This window comes from Streptopelia decaocto (assembly GCF_964273445.1).
Source record: "Streptopelia decaocto genome assembly, chromosome: 8".
NCBI lineage: Eukaryota > Metazoa > Chordata > Aves > Columbiformes > Columbidae > Streptopelia > Streptopelia decaocto.
This window is the reverse complement of record NC_138662.1, coordinates 3,868,354-3,890,909: the sequence shown is the minus strand read 5'-3', so window position 1 is coordinate 3,890,909 and position 22,556 is coordinate 3,868,354. Positions and strand designations below refer to the sequence as shown.

General features: G+C 39.4%; 1 protein-coding gene across 1 annotated transcript in view; it reads left to right on the top strand.

Annotated features, from left to right (window-relative positions):
- IARS1 (isoleucyl-tRNA synthetase 1) overlaps positions 1-22,301 on the top strand; it is a 106,634-nt gene extending 84,333 nt beyond the window's left edge. The window contains exons 30-35 of the mRNA XM_082059854.1: positions 1,365-1,541; positions 5,179-5,290; positions 6,249-6,374; positions 11,275-11,418; positions 12,395-12,547; positions 17,064-22,301. Of these exons, the coding sequence (XP_081915980.1) occupies positions 1,365-1,541; positions 5,179-5,290; positions 6,249-6,374; positions 11,275-11,418; positions 12,395-12,547; positions 17,064-17,146 (795 nt within the window). The 3' untranslated portion in view covers positions 17,147-22,301. The remainder of the gene's footprint in view (positions 1-1,364; positions 1,542-5,178; positions 5,291-6,248; positions 6,375-11,274; positions 11,419-12,394; positions 12,548-17,063) is intronic.
- The last annotated feature ends 255 nt before the right edge of the window (positions 22,302-22,556 follow it).

Here is a 22,556-nt window from a genome sequence, read left to right as displayed (position 1 = left end):
GGGCCAGTCTAAAAAGCCTTTAATCTGGAGAGGACATTAAGTAATAGCTAACTCTGTACAAAGAGTTCTAAAGGTTTCAGAACCATCAAGTTTAAAAAAAACCTCATAAAACCAAACACTCCCCCATCCCCTCATGCACATACACATTGCAGATGTGAAACATGTTGTTCTGCGATATATGTAGGGTTTTCCTACTTGACTAAGTTGGTGGCAATGTGCTACAATTTGCATCTTTTTCAGGCTTATGCCTGAAGAAATCTGGCAAGAGCTCGACATGATGTGTAGAGAAAATTTTCATGGGATGTGTTTTTGGGAGAATATATCTGTACAGTTAAGAATCTGCATGAATCTCCAGTATAAGACTGAAAAACTACAAACCTGTACCAAAATAGTTATATATGTTGAAAAAAAAAAAGCATATATATATATATATATATATACCTATGTTGATTTATTTCTGTGTAAAATAAAAGCAGGAAGGAATGTGGCCATGAAAAGTCTTTCATAAGTTACCGGATGATTTAAATTTACTTCTGTAATAACATAAAGCCATAATTTGTTCTTATTTAAATGAATATCAAAATACTTAATCCTGCCTAATAGCTAACATGATGCTAGTGTGTACTTATTCTGTCATTCTTTCATTCCCACTCCAGTTTTAAAAGTGTACACATAATAAAAAACCACAGTAACCATTCCTAGCATTAGGGCAGTCATTACTTTTAGCAGATTTTAGAAAGAAAGCTTTCTTAGTGCTACTATTTTTTTCTCTTGAAACCATTTTCTTACTGAAGCAGAATTTCGCTCTAATTCAGCTTTAAAGAGCACCATTCAGGTGAACTGCGCTTTTTCTGAGGTACATGTTAGTATGCAAGATGTGATGGAACTAGTGTGAAGACTTAAAAGCCAGGTCACCACCTTCCAAAAAGATACCAAATGTCTGGGAGACTGTTGGGTGTTAACAAAATGTCACTGGTTGAACATTTGTTCAATGAAGAGCCAAGGGTTAAATCCCAGGCTGACAGGGTGTGTAAATGCTAGTAAAATTCTCATCCAGAAAAGCTTTTTAATGAATTAGGTAGGCCTTCAGCTCACTAAGGGGTGAGCTGGTAAATGAATTTGAAAGTGAGACATTTTGAGTAAAGTATGTGATTTGATAAAAAAATCATGTTTCAAGCGTCTTTCCTGCCCTTCTGACAAAAGAATTGTTTTCTTCTAAATCTTTTGTGGAAACTTTTAACAAATGCCTGGTAAATATATTTTTGACATATTTTTTTCTTCAACTTAAGAGATATTGATCTTTTAGCTTGGATACATGGAAGTCATCTTGCTGTCATTAACCGTATATTTGGTTTATCCTACAGCGAAATCTGGTTCCTACAGATGAGATTACAGTGTACTACAGAGCACAGCCAGAAGGTGACTACCTGGACACCGTTATTAAGGAACATACGGATTTCATTTTTGCAACAATAAAGGCTGCCCTGAAGCCTTACCCAGTGCCTACCTCCAAAGACGTTCTCATCCAGGAGACAACCCAGGTAAGAAGCAAAAAGCATTGACTGCATAGTTGGTTTCATTACCTGCTTTTAGCTGAACAAAGTGCCTCAGTTACAGAAAAATTCTATGGTAGTATTTTTATGTGGGATATTGTTTCATATGTTTTGTGGATATGGTTTCATATTTATACATTTCATATTAGTCTTTTTGCTTTAAAAAAAGAAAACAGGTGTTCTGTATGTGTATTATACTATTACTTGAAAATGAAGCCGCTTGGGCGCCAAAATAAATATCCTAGGTAGTTGTTTGTGTAAGCTTAATGCACATTATTTGTAGTTGGGTTAGTACATTGTTCAGACCGCAAAAATATTGTTGCTGTGATTTCTCTCAAGTTAATATGCTTTTGTATTAGAAATGTTCTCCTTTGAGGCTAAATGTTGCCTTTTGGCTTAAGACCAACTTCACATATTAATGTCTGAGGATGCTTTTTCTGCCCCGTCTCTACTAACAATGCAGTTTCTTAGATGGGCTTATTCTTTCAGCAGCAGATCTGAACTATTTCCTTCGTTTTATTTGTACTGTTTTTTCTGACATGTTTTGAGAATACTTTTGCCACAGTTTTGTTCTAACTTCTTATATTCAAAAGGCATTCCTAGAAGAATTGCAGATGAAACATTCTTCCATCTGAATGTCATGCTAGACTAGGAAGACAAGAACAAATGATACATCCGACTTAAAATTGGATTTACGGGATGTCTTGGGGGTCTGAGATTAGCTGAAAGGAAAGTGCATATTTCATCCGTCTTACTAACAGTATGTGTAAAGGAAATGTTTTATACTTATTAATTATACTTCTGAAGTTGTACAGGTTTCAAACAAAGCTCTGTTTGGCCTTTTTCAAAGCTATTAGTTCAATCTTGAGACAAACAGAGAGAAAACCAGTGTGTAAAAGTTGAGAATATTGTCATTGAGAAACTGGTCAAAATATTTGGTTATTTCTTCTGAGTACTTATTTGACTGGGATACTGCTGATGGACCGTTTGATGTTAAGTCAACATCAAATCTGAATTGCAATATAAAAGCAGCTAGGGAAAAAAACAAGTATAATGCTGGGAAACACTTGTCTGATTGCCTCCGAAATTACCCAGTACTTGAGCTTTACGTTTCGTTGCTCTGTCGTTCTGTGAAAGCTTTCCTGCCTGTGCTAGGGTGCTTCCCCCCCACTATTATTTTTCTGGTTTTTAAATCTTCATTTAGTGGATTCTAGTGAAGAAGAACATGGTAGAAAGCTGAAAGATGAGTCTATTGGATTAGTCTTATATAATGCTGTCTATGTAAAGATGAAATCTTGCCCTGACAGGTACTGGTTATTATGGATATAATTGATAGCTGTTGTCAGCAAAAACCACACATCTGTTCTGTTTTGGAAATGGTGAGCTGGTATGTAAACCAGGGAGAGGAGGTTTGTGGGTCAGGCTATGCATTTGCAGAAATATCAGATTTTAGACTGGGAAAACCTAAAAAATTATAGCTGAAATAACACTCTCTATGGCAGAGAGTTCTGTGTGGCTATTGCAGTTGATTAAGTTTATAGACATGTAATAATCTTGTCATGGTCATGGAGCTGTGAGTGCCCACCTGTCAGCTTAGAATCTTGGATGTGGAGGTTTTTTTAAACAAAACCATCCGCAGTGGTTTATTGCAAGGTCTGTGTACTGAATCTACAGAGTTCAGGTATGGTAAATGGAAGCAAAGAAAAGCTTTTTAAGTAAATGCAGAGTTGTTTGTTGTTGTTTTATTTTCAGGAGTCTCAGTCACTACAAAGTCCCTCCCTGCAGAGTTAACCTGTGGCCTTGGCTGCCTGGGTTGCCCTCTGCACATTTGGATGGTTCCTGTATCATGGACTTGCTGTGCCTCAGCAATTGTTAGTCAGATAATTAGAGTTCAAAGCAGAGGTTGCAGAGAGAGAGGTGACAGATTTCAGTGCAACCATAACGTCTTGCTTGGCAGTGGCGCTTTCTGGGCTGCGGAGGTGGATTGCTTAGCGCAGATGTTTGACTCTGTGCTCTGTTTTTTCTGTTGTAACGAGCTTGTCACATTTAGAGCCATGGATAAAAATACCTGAAGTGAAAAAGCTCTTCTTTAGGGCTTTGCTTTGGCCCTTTGGAGAGTTGAGGACAGTTGCAGCTGTGTGCCGTGAGTTTGTGGTTTGGTACATGAGACAGGGCCATGGCTGGTTGTGTCTCCAGCAGTCAGAGCTGCCTTGTGCTCTGTACTAACAGTGTCAGGCATAAAGACCAGGAAGATATGAGTTCCAGTGGAATTCTGCATCAGCTGCCTTCTGTTGGTGGGGGCTGATAGCAGCACTGACATGGAACATGCCTTAGTGACCACTGGGTACTTTCAGACAAAAGCAGATGCAAGTAAAAATAACAGTGTGTAATTCCACAGGTGAGTTCATAAATTACAGCAGCTGCAACTGGATCTTTGCACCAAATTTCTGAAAGCTATTAAAAGGAGTAACAGAAATCTCCACAATGCTGAATATACATGAAGATTGGGAGAAAATTAAACGCAGTCTGTCTTTTCTACAAGCAATTTGATTGCGTTCAGGATCAGTGTTTCTGCAAAATTACGCTGGATCAGTTTTTGATACAAGGCCTTAATTATGAACTCTTCTCCCAAAGACTTGCTCTCAGAGACAGGAAAAAAAAAAAAAAAAAAATCAGTGGTTGCTCAGAAAATACTGGGAAGGAAAAGCACCTACTTGAAAAATGAATTTTTAATTGCTGGTAAAATTGGGTAAACACAAAATTAGATTTCCTGCTCCATAAGCGTCTCTCCCTACTTTGCAGTAGGAGCTCAGCAAAGACCAGCACTTGAATGTTTGTCTGACTGTGAATCTTACCAAAGACTGTCTCTAAATTTGCAAAAAATTGGCTTAAATGGCCACGTAGTACCAGTTGTTCATAGAAGTTATTTCCTTGTGATATCTGTTTGATTATTAATTTTAATTAAGAGATCCTTCAAAGTGTGATTCTCATGAAAAGCACTAAAGGTGCAGGAGTAATACCAGCTTGTACTTTGCTCAGGAAGAGACCCATGCTTGGAAAAGCTACCAAGTCAGTCTGTTTCTGTAGCATTACTACAAGATTCCCAAGTGTCTTCATCCTGTTTCTCATACTTGTTCCATTTCTTGATGGGGTGCTTTTAATTAAGTTTTAATTGATTCACTAATTGCTAACGGGGAGATATGCAAAGGTTGACTTGGTATCTCGATGGCCCCTTGGAGCCGGTGAAGGATTCTCCAGACAGCGACTGCGAGCGCGGCCCAGATACTCAGAATTACCTCCGGAAGAGTGTTCCTCTCTTAGCTATTAATATATTCACTTCTGGATTATGTTTTCGGAGACACTCATCACTGCTCATCACTTGTGAAAATCAGGCTGTTTATTCCTCTCATTTTTTTATGTGTTAAATACTGTGATATCATTAATACGTATTAAAGAGAAATTAATACTTGAAGCACTCTGAAGAAAGATGTGGCAAAAGTGGCTATTTTATTGCAAATCATGTTTAGTACAAGACAAGACCTTAATGTTGTTTGTTTAAGGAAACCATTTTGTTGTGTTTGTTTAAAACAACATTCAAGTAATTATAATATTCCTCCTTCTTCAGCTGAAGGGATCAGAGCTAGAAATTACACTCGTCCGAGGTGGTTTGTGTGAGCGTGTTGGTCCAGCCTGTGCCTACGTCAACCTCAAAGTTTGTGTTAATGGGACAGAGCAAGGTAGGAATGTACTGGGTTTGATTTGTCAGTGGGGGTGTTAAAAGATTATTTGGAAAACTGCGTGATGAATGTTGGAGCCATGGATTTGTTTGAAAGATGGTGCAAACTCCCTTCCAATAGTAGCTTTAAATACTTCTTTAAAATACGTTTATTAAAAGCAAAAGCATGTGCTGTCCATGAAGTCTTCTGCTGTGGACCTGAAGTAAATGCTCAGGTGTGCATATGAGTTCTTTATATTCTGGGTTTGCGTGTGAATATATGGAGATGTACACAGTCTATATTTGTGTGTGTACGTTTCCCCACACTCAGTGTGGACCTTGAGAATTTTTAATTCTCGATGCAGTCCCGTAAATGTAGGTGATCCAGTATCTCCTCTGGAGAAATGCTTTTGGAAAACTTGGATATTAAGTATAGAGCCAAAAAGGATACTTAAAACTAGAGAATATGACTGTGTCTTGTATAATCGAAAGATGAGTATAGTGCTAAAAGTGTTACAATATTGAGTGAATATATTAAAAGGGGAGAAAACTAAATGTACTGTCTGGAATTTTCTTCCTACATGTGTTTACAGTTTGTGTGTCCAATAAGTGTGCCATGTTCAACATGGTTACAAAGCTGCTTACTGAATAGTCATGAACGTAACTATAGAGGCTGGTAAACATCTCGGGGCACACAGTCTGACAGTTTTTAATCAATATGTTACTGGATTATAATTAAGTAACAAAAATTCAACTACTTTGTTAATAAAAATAAATATAACTTCCATACTCTAAATCTGAAGTGTACTTGAGTCTGTTTCCCTGTTTTCTTCCCTCTTTCTTACTACAAAAATTTATGGAAGATGCAGTGTTGCTAGTTTTAAGTTAGATTGGAAACTCACTGGAAGTCATTAGAAAAACTCATTCAGACTTGGATATTGCTTCCAAACTGCATTTTAATTTCTTAATTTTGGTTTTAGATGGTGTATTGCTGCTGGAAAATCCAAAAGGAGATAATACTTTGAACTTGACTGGACTTGTAGATGCTGTCTCCTGCATTTTTGGTCTTAAAAATTCAAAACTGACAGTTTTTAATGGAAAAACAGGTAAATGGAGTATGACAAGGAAAATTGAAAGTTTTTCGAATAGCAGCTAGGAGTTATTCACTGTGTAATTTTTCTATGTACATACAAAATTGTTAAGAAAATGCATAAGGAAATATTCTATTTTACAGTACTTAGCTTATGAGACTGTGTTATAGTCGTATCAAAATGTTTCTAAAAGCTGCTGTTAAATGATGCTCATCTCTTCTGTTATCTTATTTCCATTGCAGTTCTCATCAGGACAGAGTCTGATTTATTTCAGAAAGCGCTTTCATCAGAGGCAGGCAATGCTATATATTGATGGCGAGCTGCCACCAGCTTTTGCATGCCTTTTTTTCCCTCATGCCGCAGTAGGCAGGGTGAGAACTTAATTTGAATGCAAACTGCAATCTGTAGAAGAAAAAGTGTTGCTTTTTCACTCTAGAGAAACTTGAGGATCCCTGCATTTCTTCTTCTTAGAAAAATCTATGGAATATTTTTGCAGCTTGAACTTGGCCTCTGTTAAGGCTTGAGAATGTAAATTGTCTTCTGTGGGTTATATATAGAGTTACAGGCTATATCATAGTTGTGTTCACGACAAAGATAATATAGCTGAAACAGGGAAGAGAGGCATTATGGAAGATGTTGCAGTTAGTGACTGTACCGGCGAACTGACATTCTCTTCCGTGATGAAGATGCTGCTTTATTATTACATTCCATATACTGTTTCAGTACATCAGAAAAAGTTACAACTTAAAAATCAGCACACTGAGAACAAGATTACACTAAAAACCAAACGCTTTAGTGAAGAAATACGGAAGGTAGAGTCCTTAACAGTGGCCATGCTCTAATTTGACTTTAGCGGTGTTTCAGCAGTAGTAAAAACTCCTTGTACATTCTTAGTGTTATTTACAGGCACATCTTGACCTTCAAACTTTGTCTGTTTTCATACCATTAATATTAAGTCTAAAATGAGCGATACGGAAATTCTAAAATACTGCAGAAGTGATTACTGGATGGCTGTAGAAACTTTTGCTTCTGGGTTTTCACAGAAGTATTACTGAGGGAACGTCTGAGGGGGAGGCACTTGGGTGGCTGTTGTGAAAGGCTGGTTTGGGTGCCCACAGGACTGAGGAGGGTTTACAGTTTGCCTGCCTGTCAGAAGGGGAACAGCCTTGTGTCTGTCACGGCACTGTTACTATCTCCATCTTTAGTTTTCTTACTTGTCTTTTCCTGGAAGTATTTCCAGAAGAATTGGGGGGGGGGGCGGGTTTCATACCAGATGTGTAATCCATTTATCTTACTGTGGTAAAACCTCTTTCCAAGTTGTGCTCAGCTGAACTGAACAGTTTTATCATACAAAATGATTATTCTCTGCTTTCACTTGTAGGTGATTTATAGGAAATTCTGGATCTCTCAGTATCTTCAAGTTTCAGTTATATTTTTAAAGGAGGAAATAGTTTTCCTTGAAATAATTTTCCCAACAGTAGTGATATACTTCATAGCAGCGTGGTCTGTGCCCACAGAGGTGGGTGGGCACTGGTACAGTTCATTACCATCGCAGATACCAAACGATGACCTGCAAAAGGCCAAGAAGAGTTGGGGAACTCTCATCTTATTCAGATCATTAGCAGCTTGACTACTTAACCTGGTTTGCTTTCTGCCACTAACAGACCAAAAGGATGCAGCATAAATCTATTAATGCTGAATTCCTAAAGTGGTAAAGAAAATCTAAACCTTTCCTCAAAGATTCTTTTCTGCTGTAGCGACAAAGGCTTTATCTCTTTCCTTTCCATGGTGCTTTTGCCATGTAGGTATCATTTCAGGATTTTCCATCTTGGCGTGCTTGATTTTAATCTTTCATTCTCTGTAAGTGGTCTGGGCAGAGCGGGTTTTTTCCCTGCCCACTTATTAACAACATGAAAATTCCCTTGGAAAGATTAGATTATCAAATTCACTTTTGCTGCAATTTGGCAGAGATCTCAAGTAAGTACCGATCAGCAGAATATATCCTCCCTGAGGAGTAAGGGTAGAAGGTATGTACAAAGAAAATAGCACTTAAAGATGATGGAGAATAGAACCAAAGTTCCTGATGTTTGGCTGGCATACAATCCCTTTGTTTATCTACCCAACCTTTGCATGGGTAATGTTAGGTGAGGCCTAATGGTGATTTTCCAGGGTCCCCTTAGGTGAGGCCTAATGGTGATTCCAGGGTCTCTGGGTAAGGCAGGGGATTGGTATCAGCTGCTGCATCTGAGAGGAGCTGTGAAGAAAGCTCGTGCACTCTGGACGAATTCTTGATGAATGGTTCCCGTGTGTGTTAATAAAATTGTGACCCAGTAAAACCATATTTCTGGCTCCTTATTTTCTTTCCTGTGGTTCTTACGACTGTCCACTTTACTTGCAGTAACTTATTATCTTGTTTTCTAATTGTAATGAAGATTCACATAGGGTTGTGTAATGGCATGAAATCAGGCAGTTCTTGTATTAGTGGAGGCTGAAATATGTCCTGCCCTGTGATTTTCTTTTTGCTCTAGATTGCTAAAGCTGGAAATTTTCTAAACTTCTTATTGGGAATGCTTTTTCAGTTGCACCTGGCTTTAATGGAAGTAGCCCATATTGAAAAAGTCCTATAAAAAAAAAATTAGTTATGGGAATAAATGGAGCTGTAAATCATGCTGGGCTTAAAAAAGGAGTGGGGGGAGGAAGGTGGGGCAAAAGTCCCTGTATAAACTTCATAGAGATGAAATGAGACAACGTACCAAGATTTTTTAGAGGGCTTATTTTTTAAAAAATGCTATTCATAGCACTGTTTTCTGAACAAGACTACAAAAACATTTTTTAATCTTTAATTTTTAACAGGCTATGAGGCTGTAAGGTACCTTAGAAGAATATTACCACTTAAATCTCAGCTTCAGGGAGAACAGACTTTAAAAGTGATTTTAATATTGATGAGCGCTTGTACTGTCTGCTTGTTTTCAAGTGTATTGTTATAGATGAAAAATGATCCACTTTTTTACTTGCTCTAACTAGAGAGTTGTATGAGCTGACTCCATCGGCAGCACTGTACATGAGCTCTTCCTTGTGACGGTGTCAGCGATCCTGTCATGTAAAACGCTCAATTAGCTGAACACACAGATGGCCATGGCTGCAGCTCGTGCCCTGTCACCCTGCACAGCCCCCCGGTGCTCCCTGCGCCGCGCTCTGCCTCTGCTCACCATGACCTAATAACCGCACGTACATGGCGAGCAGCGCTGCTCTAGGGTTCTGCGGGGAAAACCCTGCTGCTGACTCCCTTTCCATATGATGAAATCTTGTTAATTCCTCTCCAAATCCTGTTAATTCCTCTCCACTTCTTAACTGAGTTATTTTCTTCCTTTCCTGTAAGTAAAACCAAAAGCAAAGCCCCCTCCTGCGCCTGAGCACATACCTGTGCCTCAAATGTACCAAAACAGCGTTGGGACAGCTGGCAGATCACCACCAGCACTGGAAACTGCAGTCTTGAGAACTGAATTTTAGGAGCGACAATTAAGTTTTGCCTTTTTTAAAAAAAAACTTTATAAATAAATAAATATATACACACATATATATAACATGTTGCTTTTTAAAATATAGCATTTTGGAATCTTAGCTGCTGTCTGAGGTCTCCATCGTTCCTTAGGGCAGTCTCACCAGCCTTCCATGGTGCATTGCACTTTGATGGTCTGTGGCAGCTGACAGAATTTGGGGAGTTTGTAGCCTGTGATTACTTTTTACCTTTTCTTTGTCATTGTAGTTGTGGTTGGTTTGTTTGTTAGATGTTGTTTGATTTGGTAGGGGGGGTTTGGTTTTCATTTTGAGTTTATAAACGTGACTGGAAAAAGGAGTGCCCCTTCTGCCCCCTGAAATTCATGCCGATGAACTGATGGAAAACAATCTTTGTCAAGTGCAGGCTCCATGACAAGAGTAGGGCTGATAGGGAAAGAAAACTATTGGAAGGAGGTGACAGATGTGTCTGTTCCGTATGTATGGGCAATGCACAATTCTTACAAGAATTTAGATCTACTAATTCTTACTGGTTTTGTTGTTCGGAGTTCTTTTGTAGCTGCTAAAGCTTTGTAGCAGAGAGTGATGTTATTTCTCTGTATCTTTAATGTTGTGGCTATCAGCAGCTTTTTTTTACGTGTGTGATAAGACAAGCAGCTGCTCACGTAGGTAGCGCAGAATGCAGCCTTCCGTACCTCATTTGTATTACAGAAACCTCATTAGCGTCTTGTCTGAGGGCTTCCAGGGTGTTGGTATTACTTCTAAAATCCTTGGAGACATAGGTTCTGCTTTGGGTCTGATCTTCCACCATTTTCTAAATCCGCATGGCTGGAGTCATCTGCTGAATCATCAGCTACTGCCGACATTAAACACAAATTTTAATGCAGGGGGCATTATTCATGAGCTAACCAGCCACTGATTTTACATTTATTGTCATCTGGAGTTTAATGAGAGAAATGTCATGATGTGACACATCAGTGACACATATGCAGTGCAGCTTCAGCTAGTGAAGTCAGGGTAGAGGCAGTGATTGTAGGTTTTAATTTAATGAGAGAAATTGTTTGGCTTAAGTGAATGATTTCTTGCTTGTTTTAAGTTAGTTAACTATCTTTATTGCATGAGTAATCATGTTGTATATTTATGTGCATAGGAGATGTTACATAGGAGCTAATTTCCACAGCAGATTTAAGTATTCTGTGTTATTAAAAAACCAAAATATTTCTGCAGAAATTCCATTTTTCAAAATGGAGAAATGCTCTTTCTTGAGCGAGGAATTGCAAAGAGGGAAACACTTCCACTGTGGAATCAGTGGTTAGAAAAGACTTATTGTCAGCTAATGGAGTGAGAGCTGGACCTCGGCTTCTCTGTAATGGCCTGACTCATCTCATTTCGTTTTCAGAACTGATAAACAAAACTGACTTGCTTAGTCTCAGCGGAAAGACTCTGCATGTGACAACAGGGTCAGCACCTGCTCTGCTCAACTCCCCTGATGCTCTGCTCTGCCAGTATATCAACTTGCAGCTGATGAATGCAAAACCACAAGGTATGGTGGATACTGAGCCCTCCTCGCATACAGGCTGAGCTTTTTTGTGATGCAGGTTTTGGGCACCGTTGCTTACTGATAAAGAGAAGTACATATATTTTCATTGATGGTGATTTTTATTTTTCTCTTAGTACGTGCTTTCTAATAAACACAATATTTATATTTAGCTTTTCTTTCTCTTTTCATAAAAGAAAAACGAGAGCCACTTAGAGATAAGGGACAGCTTTTAAACATGAGCCCTTCAGCATTGTTCTCCTCTTTATGACCATCAGCTCACCTGTGCAGTTTATTTAGAAAGGCTGAGTCTAAAACTGATCAAAAATGAGGAGGGCAGTGAAGGAGCTGCCAGCTGTTTACTGAGGCGTTGCCAACAGCCTGTGGAACACTTCTCAGTGCTATTTAGAAGCCCAATGAATTGTATTATTAACCTGATCTGGAGTATAAATATGTGCATGTAATTCTGTTCCACAGCTGCTAATCTTGTAACTTCTCTGAATCCTCACATGGAAAACGTTGTGTCCTTAGTCACTCCCTCTTAATCTCTGCCGGGGTACGAATCTGTTCTAGGCTGTCCATGCGGAATCATATTGACACTACTGGGAACCTGCTTGGGCTCAAAATTTGTTTTTAACTGGTGATTTGCCCATCAGTAGGTACTTTGAACTTCTGTAGTTGTTAGTGGTTTGTGTTTCCAGTTGAAATATTTCATGTTTCCTGGTCTCCAGGTTTTCCAGTTCACCAGTGTAAAAAATTCCGCAAAGTTTTATTTGTCAAGCTGTTAATAATCACTTATACTTCCAATTCTATAATTCATCAATGTATTTAGTGAATATCTGTAAGTAGGTTGGTATGGGGAGTTACTCAGCACTATGAAGAAATGGAGATGAAATGGAAGAAGAAGTCCTAAATTTCAATTTACCAAGATAAATTAATATAATTCCTCACCAATAGTGATCCAACTGTTTATCTTGTTCAGAATGTCAGAAGGGAACGGTGGGGACTCTTCTAATGGAAAACCCTGTTGGCCAGAATGGATTAACGTACCAGGGTCTTCTACATGAAACAGCAAAAGTTTTTGGGCTCAGAAGCAGGAGGCTAAAACTGTTCCTGGATGAAGCACAAACTGAGGGTAAGCACAAACTTTTGGTTTGCTTGTCCAAAGATACTTGGAAGTTTTTGCTGAGGAGCAGCTAATGAAACTTGAGATCTAGTTTAATTACTAAATGCATACTGTTTACACACTGGCTTCTAATTTTGCCCAGTAATTCAGTAGTTATTTAATGAAGTCCTTTAAGCACACATGTGCATTTAGAAATTCAAAGCTCTAATGCATTCTCTTCATGAAATGGCCAAGACAAGTTCTGTAAAGGTTTTTTTTCCTTTTGAAATAGAAAGGTCAGTGAGCAGCGGAGATTTGTGCTGTGTGCTGCTGGGACTAAGCAGAGACAGCGAATCTCCTCCTAGGAGTGAGGGAGTCTTGAAGTGTTGAATATTTTAAGAACCTGTTCCAATTGTTCCTGTAACGTTCATATTGTTGCAGATACTATTTTTTTCTTACTTTTGGAGAACGGGAGTGGGTGGAAAAGAGTATCAGATCTATTTTAGAGTAGTTTGAGTAGGTCAGACTTCGTAGGGTTCAGCAGCTGCAATTCATTCAGAATACCTGGGAAGTAGGAAGCTTTATCACACAGTCGTGTATCTGAAATGTTAAAGAATCTTCCAAAACTGCTGACAGGTGGTGAGACTTAGAAACAAAAATCTCTGATTCATGAGAAAGATAAAACTAAAGATGTACTCACTTGTAGTGCCAAAAAGTTGGACCTGAGAAAGATTTGGGACTTTATTTGACAGGAAAAATGGATTAGAAACTACATGGTAGAAACCCCAGATATTTCTGTGTGTTCAGGGAAATTCAGCTGTTAAATGAAACGCTGTCAGGGATTCTGTCTCTGGTTTATCATAGTGGCATGATTTACAAGCGGTTTGGGAGGGATACATGGCACTTAACTTATTCCATGTTAGGTTACCTGTCCAGAACTTAGAGGTCTTGTTTAAACTAGTGATCTAACTGTGGGGTGTGCTGGGTTTCCTCTGGGGTGCCTGGCAGCTGGTTTGGGATGAGGAGGGTGGCTGTAGTGCGGCTTCCCAAAGCTGGGGCCGCTCACCTGTCCCCGGCTTGAAGGGATTCCCGTAGGATACATTAGAATCAGAGCAAGGGGGGGTGGGTTCTCTTGTGCATTTTTTGTAGGTGTGTGTGGGTTTTTTGTTGTTGTATTTTGTGTGTGCGGGTTTTTAAATTATCAATTTTATTTCATGTGACCTGAACTCTGTTTATTCAAAAGCCGTTTTTGTAAGTAAAATAGATCTCAAATATTGATGAGACTTGCTAGTGATAGTTCGAGCTAATGCTAAAAGTAATGTGCTGAATGGTGGTAAGAAACACAGAGCACTGGAGTATTTAGAAACAGCACAAGGTGCAAGAACCAAGAACATCAACCACACTCACTTGCATAAACAAAAAATGTCCTTGTGTGTGAAACCTTGCTGACTAGGAATTCAGCCATTCAGGAACAATTGATTTTGTATCTCTTTCTCTTTTCTGTCCCTGTTACAGGGCAAAAGGGTTCACAGCAGCATATGACTTAGTTAAGATACTAAAATAACTACTGCAGAAAACTTTTGAGCTTTGAAAGAGGAAAATTTATAGCCTTTAAGTCTCAATTTATGTAAGAGTTTTTTAAATGCCTTTACTTAAAAGGGAAATCGCTATAATATATTTGTAGTATGAATTCTCCAGAGCTATTTAAACTTTAAATAAATTGTATAAAGTGACAACTCATGATGATGTGAAAGGTCAGATTTGATAATTCTTCAAAGCATAAAACAACTGATTTGGGTTTTTTTAGGCTCAGAATGTAGAGAATTTGGTCCTGAAGGTTTATTTGTGTAGCTAATGAATGCTTATGCCATATAGCTATGCATCTGCTGTCTCAGATTTAATTCTCACCATGCAGCTCTTTTAATAACATTTTAATGGTATAAACACTGAAATGGTCGTATTTTTTCTTCAGATCTCTTTAAGTGCTGCATATAAAACAAAAATTTTAGTGCTTCTGCAAAACATTCATTCAATTAATGTTTGTCCGTTGTTGCAACTTTGTAATCCCCTACTCATCTTTTTGTCAATATATTTCAAGGTCTTCCCTTCAAAACAAAAAGTTCAGTCTCCTTTCTTGAGTAGGTTATTCTAATGATTTATTCTAAAAATATAAAATAAATTATTTGCTGTTAACAATTTGGAATGTTTGAAAATAGGCCATGAGTTGGGAGGTTGATGCCTGTTTTTATCAAAGGAAAAGAAAAAAAAATCACTTGGAGGAAAATGAGGTACCAGTTTTGAGATAATAATTTTGATAAATGCTGTCGGGTACAGGCAGTTGGGCGTCTGCGTCTATTGCACAACAGCTGCCAGCTTTTCAGGAGTGAATGTGTGTTTCACCCCCCTTTTGGAATACTGGAAAAAACAATCTAGAAAGAAATGTCCAAGTGGTGAGCGTTGCTTATTCATGAGAATGAAACACGGGTTACAGGTGGCTGATTCAGATGCGTTCGGGGTGGAGGCAAAACTTGTCGATGTGTTGGAGCCATCCTGCGGAGGAATCAGCGGAGGCACGAGGATGTCCTTCTCTTGATAAAGTTTCCATTTCTAATAGTAATTATTGTCTGAAATACTGTTGAAAACAGTGGCTTTATGTAGTTCCTCATTATTCAGGGGTTTTAAAATAAATAGTTGAAAGAGGACTTTGAGACCAAGTTTGTAGTTTGTTTGGCTGCTCCTGCAGACCAAAATAACTTTCGTACATATGGATGTAATGTTTTCATGGGGAGGGAAGGAAGGTTAATGAGGAAATAAAGCACTAATTGTTGAATTGAATTATACTCTCTAGTTCTGTAAATGGGTATTCAGCTGCTTGAAGCAGAGCATTACACTGGAAGAGAACTCCTGAAAAACAGTACCATCAAGATCCATAAGGGCTTCTTAATCAATTAATAGATGCCTTTTAAACTTTGATGCAGACTATATCTGCTCAGTCTAAAAATGAAACATTTTTTTGAAGGAAGATGGGGGCCTTAATGTCAGAAGGAGCGTGTGTGCTGTTACATGGAGACAAACCTTCTCGTTGCCGTTTCTAGAACCAGGGTTCGCTTGGACACCATGTTACTGAAAACTAAACTGCTTTTATATGGTGTCCATGGAGGCACTTCCCAGACTGGCCTCCCCCACCACACACACCCGCGTTTGGACACACGCACACACACACACACACACACACACACACACACACACACACACACCCCCACACACCCCCAGCCCCTCGGTCGCTGGGCAGAGTCAGAGCAGCGGAACATCAGCCGTCAGTCCGTGACACAGAGCAGCGCACAACCAAAGTGTTTCTACTGAAAAAACACCCAGCCATTCAGAATGTTATTAATCTGTGGTCTGTGCTAACACTAGTGCCAAATTTAAAATTTATCTTTTATTTGCTTGTGTTGTCTTTGGGGATTCTAGCGTGCAGAGGAACACCGTAACCCCCCAATATGCTTTTGCTTTGGTTTCAGTGGGTGTATTTGTGGTTACCGCGGGGAAGTTTCTTAGTAAAGAGAGCTCTGGGATATTTGTCATTCAGATTACTTTAATTCCAAAGCTGTACCTCCCAGTATTCACAACAATCTGCTCTGTCCTTGGGGGGAGTTTGCTACAGCTGATGGGTGCTGGGAAGCATTGAGCCAGCCAACATCTAACTTCTTGGGAAAAATGCTCTGTGTGGTGGCAAGAAGACTGAAAGAGATTTCCAGTTCCTACCAGCTTCACAAGTGACTTTTCCTGTAGCCACAAAGTACAGTTACTCTGTGTTTCATAAATAATCATAAACCCTGAATCAACCTGTTGGAAATACGCCATATCCTTAAAAGAGGTTTGTTGGGGAAACTTTATCCTGTTACTGTTCCAAACGATATCATATAGCTCTGGAAAGACTTAAGGAATTGATCTGGTATGCTATGAAATTCTTTAGGCGTACCCGGCAAGATTGCTACATTAGTTTTTCAGCAGAGACCGCTACAATCCTTGTTTTAAGTATGAAGCTCCAGTTAATGTGTGCACGTCCTTATCCTCATGCTCCTTTGCACGCACCTTCTCTCTTCTGGCAGGGGCAGTGCGCTGGAGGAGGAGGATCTGTGCGGCCACCCATACAGCGCGTTTACACGGGACTCTGCTCGTCAGTGCATTGTGTTGTATTGTTAATATTGACCTCATATCATTGCATTATAAAATTCTGAACTAGATATTATTTTCTGTGGGAATGGGCAAGCTGGGAGCTGTGGGCTGACAAAGGCTTTCAAAAAATTCTTCTTTGTAACCTAGAACAGTATCTTCATCTCTTGCAGTGGCAACCCTGGTGTGTGGTGACACTCCCTTTAGTGCACCCTGCTTTAACAGGAGGGGATTTTGAGCTGAGCAGTTTCTGTCCAAGTCTCACCTTGAACCAGTAGAACTGTCTGAGTAAAATATTCTTGGATGTTGTTTTGCCTGTCACCAAGAGCACTGACTGTTTCCTTCTGTTTCTCTTGTTCTCTTGGTTCAGAGATCACAAAGGACATCTCCATGAAGAACTTGAACATGAAGACTGTGTATGTTCGTGTCATACCCACCACAGCTGAATGTTGAGAATTCCATTTTTATGAATAAGAACACGTAGACATTTTTCCACAAAAAAGGAAGTAAAATTAAATCAGTAAGCTTTTAGATGAACGTCCAAGTTGTGTATGGTACTTTTAACATCCCAAATTGCACACAGGATGTTTTCTACCAGTGCATGTCTAATATGCTGCTCTTTGGTTTCAAATACAATGTATTTCCATGATGTTATCTTATGATACTGTAAAATTGGTCCAGAAGAACATCAGAACTCCTTAACTTTAGATATCTATGCAGTAATTTGTCTGAAAAAAATGGGACTAGTACCTCAGTGATGCTGTTCTCTGCCTGCCCTTTATGCAGGGGGCATCCTTGATTTTTCATGGGTTACCTACAAGGCTCTATGATATATATATTATATATATACACCATGTTACAATAGCTTTGAAATTTATTTAAGAGTTACCTGGATTTGTTCATTCAAACTAGCTGGATTTTCATGAAGTGTTTGGCTGTTGGTTTAAAATACTCCCTAATTTCAAGGCTTGGAACAATAAATTTGCTTCATCTCCAAACTCTTGTTTCCTTGAGTTCAGAGTACTTTGCTTCCTTACATTTTCTGAAGATGACAACACTTACAGCACCGTATAGATCAGGAAAACCTAGAGAAACTTGAAATCTGAAAATGTCCATACTGAGTGCTAATGACTGTTTGGATTGTGATACCATCAGGCTTTGTGGATTTTGTTTCGTTAGAGATTTGGAGGAGGGTTTTGGACTTAAAACTACTTTTAGATTGAAATTAGTGTTGGGTTTTTACTTTTTATAGTAGTCCATACGACTTGCCAAGCATTTTACTTGTTGACTCATACAGCCGTAGTCAAGTGAAATGATCAGGCCTTTTTTCAGTTTGGGGATGTTTTTTGGCTGGTTAAGTGTGCTGAAGTTCTAGTTTAAGTTAAGTTCCACTGCATTTCAGTGTGTAGTTAATGGGTGTTGAGCTCGCTGTTGTACCTTGGCACACCAGTGTGTACACGTGTGTGCAGCTGCCTCCGCTGCTGCACCTGGAGCGGCTTCCCGAGCGCAAGATCACATACACTGCAACTGAGAATCAGCAGAGAGTAACACGCTGTAAGAACAACAGTCTCGCTTAGCATGTTTTTCCATTGCTCCATGTTTTTTATCTTTATTAATATAAACCAAAGCATTTTTTGTGATAACACTATTTTTACCGGGAATAAGTATAAATAAATGTTCTGTGTAACTACAGTGCTCTAGTGGGCCATATCAAAATTGTGAGTACTTGTTTGAAGTAAATAAGTTTCTGACATTCAGCTTACATAAAATTACTTTTATCAGTATCAAAATGTCAGTGCCTGAGCCTGCTGAATCGCTGGCCTGTCCGGTGTAATGAATATTGGGCATTGCCCTCAGCCTTTCCCTGTAAGTCAGCTTGCTTATCTCCTTATTGATATAGCGACATGGAAATCAAATTTATGTCATTGTTTTTTTTCAGTGACATTAAAAAATATCCCGGTTATGTCTTTTACAAAGGTAAGGTTCCTAAATGGAATAGCTTTGCTTTATTATTTATGGAGAATAAATGAAGATGGCAAATGATTGCAATCTAACCTCATTCTTAATGAGATGATCTAAGGGGACATTACTTGCGTTTTTAAAGAGTTATTTGGATTGTGTATGTGTAACTTTTTAGTTCTAAGGATGTTGGCTGGCCAGGTTCTGTGTAAGGACTGGGTTAGATTATATATATATATATATATATACATACATATGCTTTCCAGTGATTTGAAAGCCCAGCCAAGATTTATGAATTCACTCCGAGTTACAAAAGGAAAATCTTTAACAGAATCTTTTTTTCTTTCTCAAATATGCTTATAGCTGCTTAATGTCAAAAATAATCTGCCCTTAAAAGGAGAAATACTTCTTGTGACCTTAGTCCAATCATCTGGTACTTCACATGAGTAGTAGTTGATTGGATTTCCTTGGTTTTCTTTATGTAAATAACCGCTTTATGCTGAAAATGAAAACTGGCCTTTCCCTCGCCTTTATCCATGAGCTTTCCCTGTGATGGCATTCTGCAGAATAGCGCTGCCTGTAACAACAGAACTTACTGTCAGAGGTAATGGATGTAAATTATTTACTCCCAGGGAAAGAGGTAAAGGAAAAAACATTGTTAATCCTGCTGTATCTGTCCCTTAGTTCTACAGGAACTACGCAAAGGCAATTGGCTTTAAGACAAAGTTAGTGGAGACAGCGCTTTATTTCTGTAGACCCGATACTGGTCTGGTTTTGTGCGTGAGGCTGCATGGAGGTTGCTGTGTGAGCATAACTACCCATTATTTGCTTCTCGGAGAGTGTTTATGGAATAATGGAGTTTGTACTGTACTCTGAAGAGCAACCTAAAAAACACCGGGAGGCTGCAAGGATGCTCTCCTGTGGGCTTCTAGTCTTACCACAAAATAAGAGACAAAACACGGCCACAAAGATAATGGCATGTTGAGCCGCTTTCACAGTCCGCACGGTGCAGAGCGCACCTGGAGTGCAACCCTTGTTTTCAGACGCAGATTTAATGGAGGGACACTGACTACCTGGCACTTCATATTTTATACAAATGGATGTCTTAGGTTTGTCTTCATGTTATCTAGCTGCTTTTCGTTCATTTTAGTGAAATACAGGTATATATTAATACTGCTTGAGCTGGAAGTAAATGGTACCACACTTTGAACAGCTTAAGAAAGTATTTCCACTTGCTGCCAGTGTGGAACAGGGAATGGCGCAAGTTGTGTTGCGAATGGCAGCGTGGCACAAAGATTATCTTTCTCAGAAATGGAAAACTCTTCCTTGTCAAGGAATGTGTTCAGCTAGCCCTAAATCTGTCTTTAGAGAAGTTCACCCAAGAAATCCTTTAGTAAGATCTATTTTTATTTTCCAATTGAGTCTTGAGCTTAAAAGTTAGAGAAGGAAGAACTTTGAAGCAGACACAGTCTGTAGGGTGTGTAGTGGAAACTACATTCAAGCTGTTGTCTCTCAGTGTAGCTCGATTGTGTGGTTTTTTAAGATACTGATTCTTTGAAGTGAAGTGGGTGTTGCATGGGCACAAAGTTGCATGGGCACAAAGTTACACTACCTGCTTATTCACAGGGTTATGGACTTAATTTCCAGGGTCAGAAATAGTGTCTGGTGCTCGCTGGTGCTTTCCTTGCCCTGCTTCACCTCAGTCTCCTTTCTTCACTGCGTGTACTTGCCATTCTTCCTTTTTCCTTTTTCTTTTTCTTTTTTGGTTGCAGTGTGGAGTTTTGCTGTTGCGTGTGGGTGGTTCTGTTTTGTTCCTTTAACCTTACTGGTTTTAGTTTCTCAGCTGTGGCTTTTTATCCACATCCACATGCTCCTCATGGGTTGCGATGGCTGGAACAGAAACCAAGGTGTGCCCTTGCACTTTCCAGTCTTATCATATCACAGGGGTGGAAATGCCAGTAAACGCTAATTCTATCTTTGGTAGGATCAGTAAAAGCTGGCAGAGAGGAAAATTCAATATGCTTAGGACAGGTAATGGAAGAATGAGACCAGACTTTATCAGAGGACACTGCTGAAAATGCCTCTGGGTCAAGTAACTTTAAATCAATTTTTTATATAAGTAGCATGTAATTAAAAAAACTCAAAATGTCGCAGAATTATAGTTTAATTTTACTTTCAGCTGCCACTCAGTTAGTTGGCTATCATCTCCTGTCTCTAAAACATACTAACAGTGAACATTAGGAAATAATTGTGACCCATTTGGGTGAACTTGTGCTTTTTCTGCCTTCCTTTTCCACATTCATTTTTAGTATTATTTTTTTTTTATTTTTCTGGATAATATGTAATCATTGCTTGAGAGAATTTGTCTCATGGGATCTTGAAGTGGGGAATGTCTCCTACTAAATTTTTTGAGGTTTTTTTTAATGCAATTTCATAACCTCATCTAGGTTGGTCTAATAATAGTATCCTGGCTTGATGTGGTAGCCTTCAGGATTTATATACTTCAATTAGATCCCTCTTAAATAGCTTGTTATACAAATTAGGTCCCAGACCACGATTGCCTCTCTCCGCCCAGAGAAAAGCACTGCTGTGCACTCCCAGGCCAGTCCTACAGCATTGACTCTGCTCTGTATGAGTTCATACCCTTGAATTCTGATGCGGTCTGACCTTGCAGCTGCCAGCGATGGAGCGCACGCTGTGCGCGACTCACCGACGTGCAGCATCCCGCCATCTGCAGGAGCTGGACTCTGCTCAGCCGGCTTTTCGCTGTTGGGGAGCTGTAGGCACTGACAGAAAATAGATCTGTTGTTAGAGCTGTATCCAGAGATCGTGGTGCTGTGGTTTGAAAAAGAAAAATTGAGATATCTTTTTTATTTTCCCTTTCCCCCTCACACATGGCTGTTTCATCCCCCATTTCCCCTCCTTGTCTCAGAAAACACTCCCTTCAATCTGCAGAGGCTGGTTTGAACTGAAGTTGAAAGCCAGATTTGATATCTGTCCATTTCTACCGGACAGGGATCCACTCGCTGACGCTTCCTGGCACCTGGCAGCGTATTCAGCCAAAGCGCCTGGCATTGGCCGCTCTGGTGACACTGACAGGCTGGTCAGGCTTAGCCGAGATCCACCAGCAAGGCTGTGCGGACACTACAGCAGCAGGGCTGTTGGTTCCCTCTCAGACCAGCTTCCATGTTTCATCAAATCAACTAGTGGTGGCCCAGCCTAGCTACATACCATAGGAGTTTTTTCTTCCTTTTTCTGTCGAATGTACAACAGACAAAAGCTCGTGTTTCTGTTTTGCTTTCATGCAGTAAAAAAGGACTGACTGTTGGTATCCCCCTGCAAGTAACTGCCTTCCAGAGAGAAGAAAGGTTTCAAAGAGAGAAAGAGGAAAAAAAGTTTCTCCTCATGCTGTTATAAGCTGAGGAGCAGCTGTACAGCCCTTTTTCAACTGAGAATCTCTCCGTTTTTCTGTCAGCAAAGGTACAGTCAAGGTATCTTGTCATTACTGATTAAGCACCAAGCAATTATTCACTATGTCAAGACTTCTTTTCCTCTTTATCTGATTTCTTATGGGATGGACTCTTGACACCGATTAAAGAGATTGAAAAAATAATGTATGCAACTGCATAATAAAAGGTGAACTTCCAAATAGTCTCAAATGGTTTTCTTTGGCATCTTTCTTTCAGAGATGGAACAAAAGAGCGAGCAGCACAGTATTTAAGGACAAACGCTATTTGCTGAGTGAATTTTATCTCGGTGTGCTGTGAGTGGTTGGTAACTGAGCTTGGGGGGAGCGTGTCTTCAATTAGCTAATGTTTTCCCCAGTTAAAATCTTTATGTAACCAATATAATTATGGCTTTTATGTAATTGGGGAGGAAAAGGTTCCTAGTTCAGTATATCTGG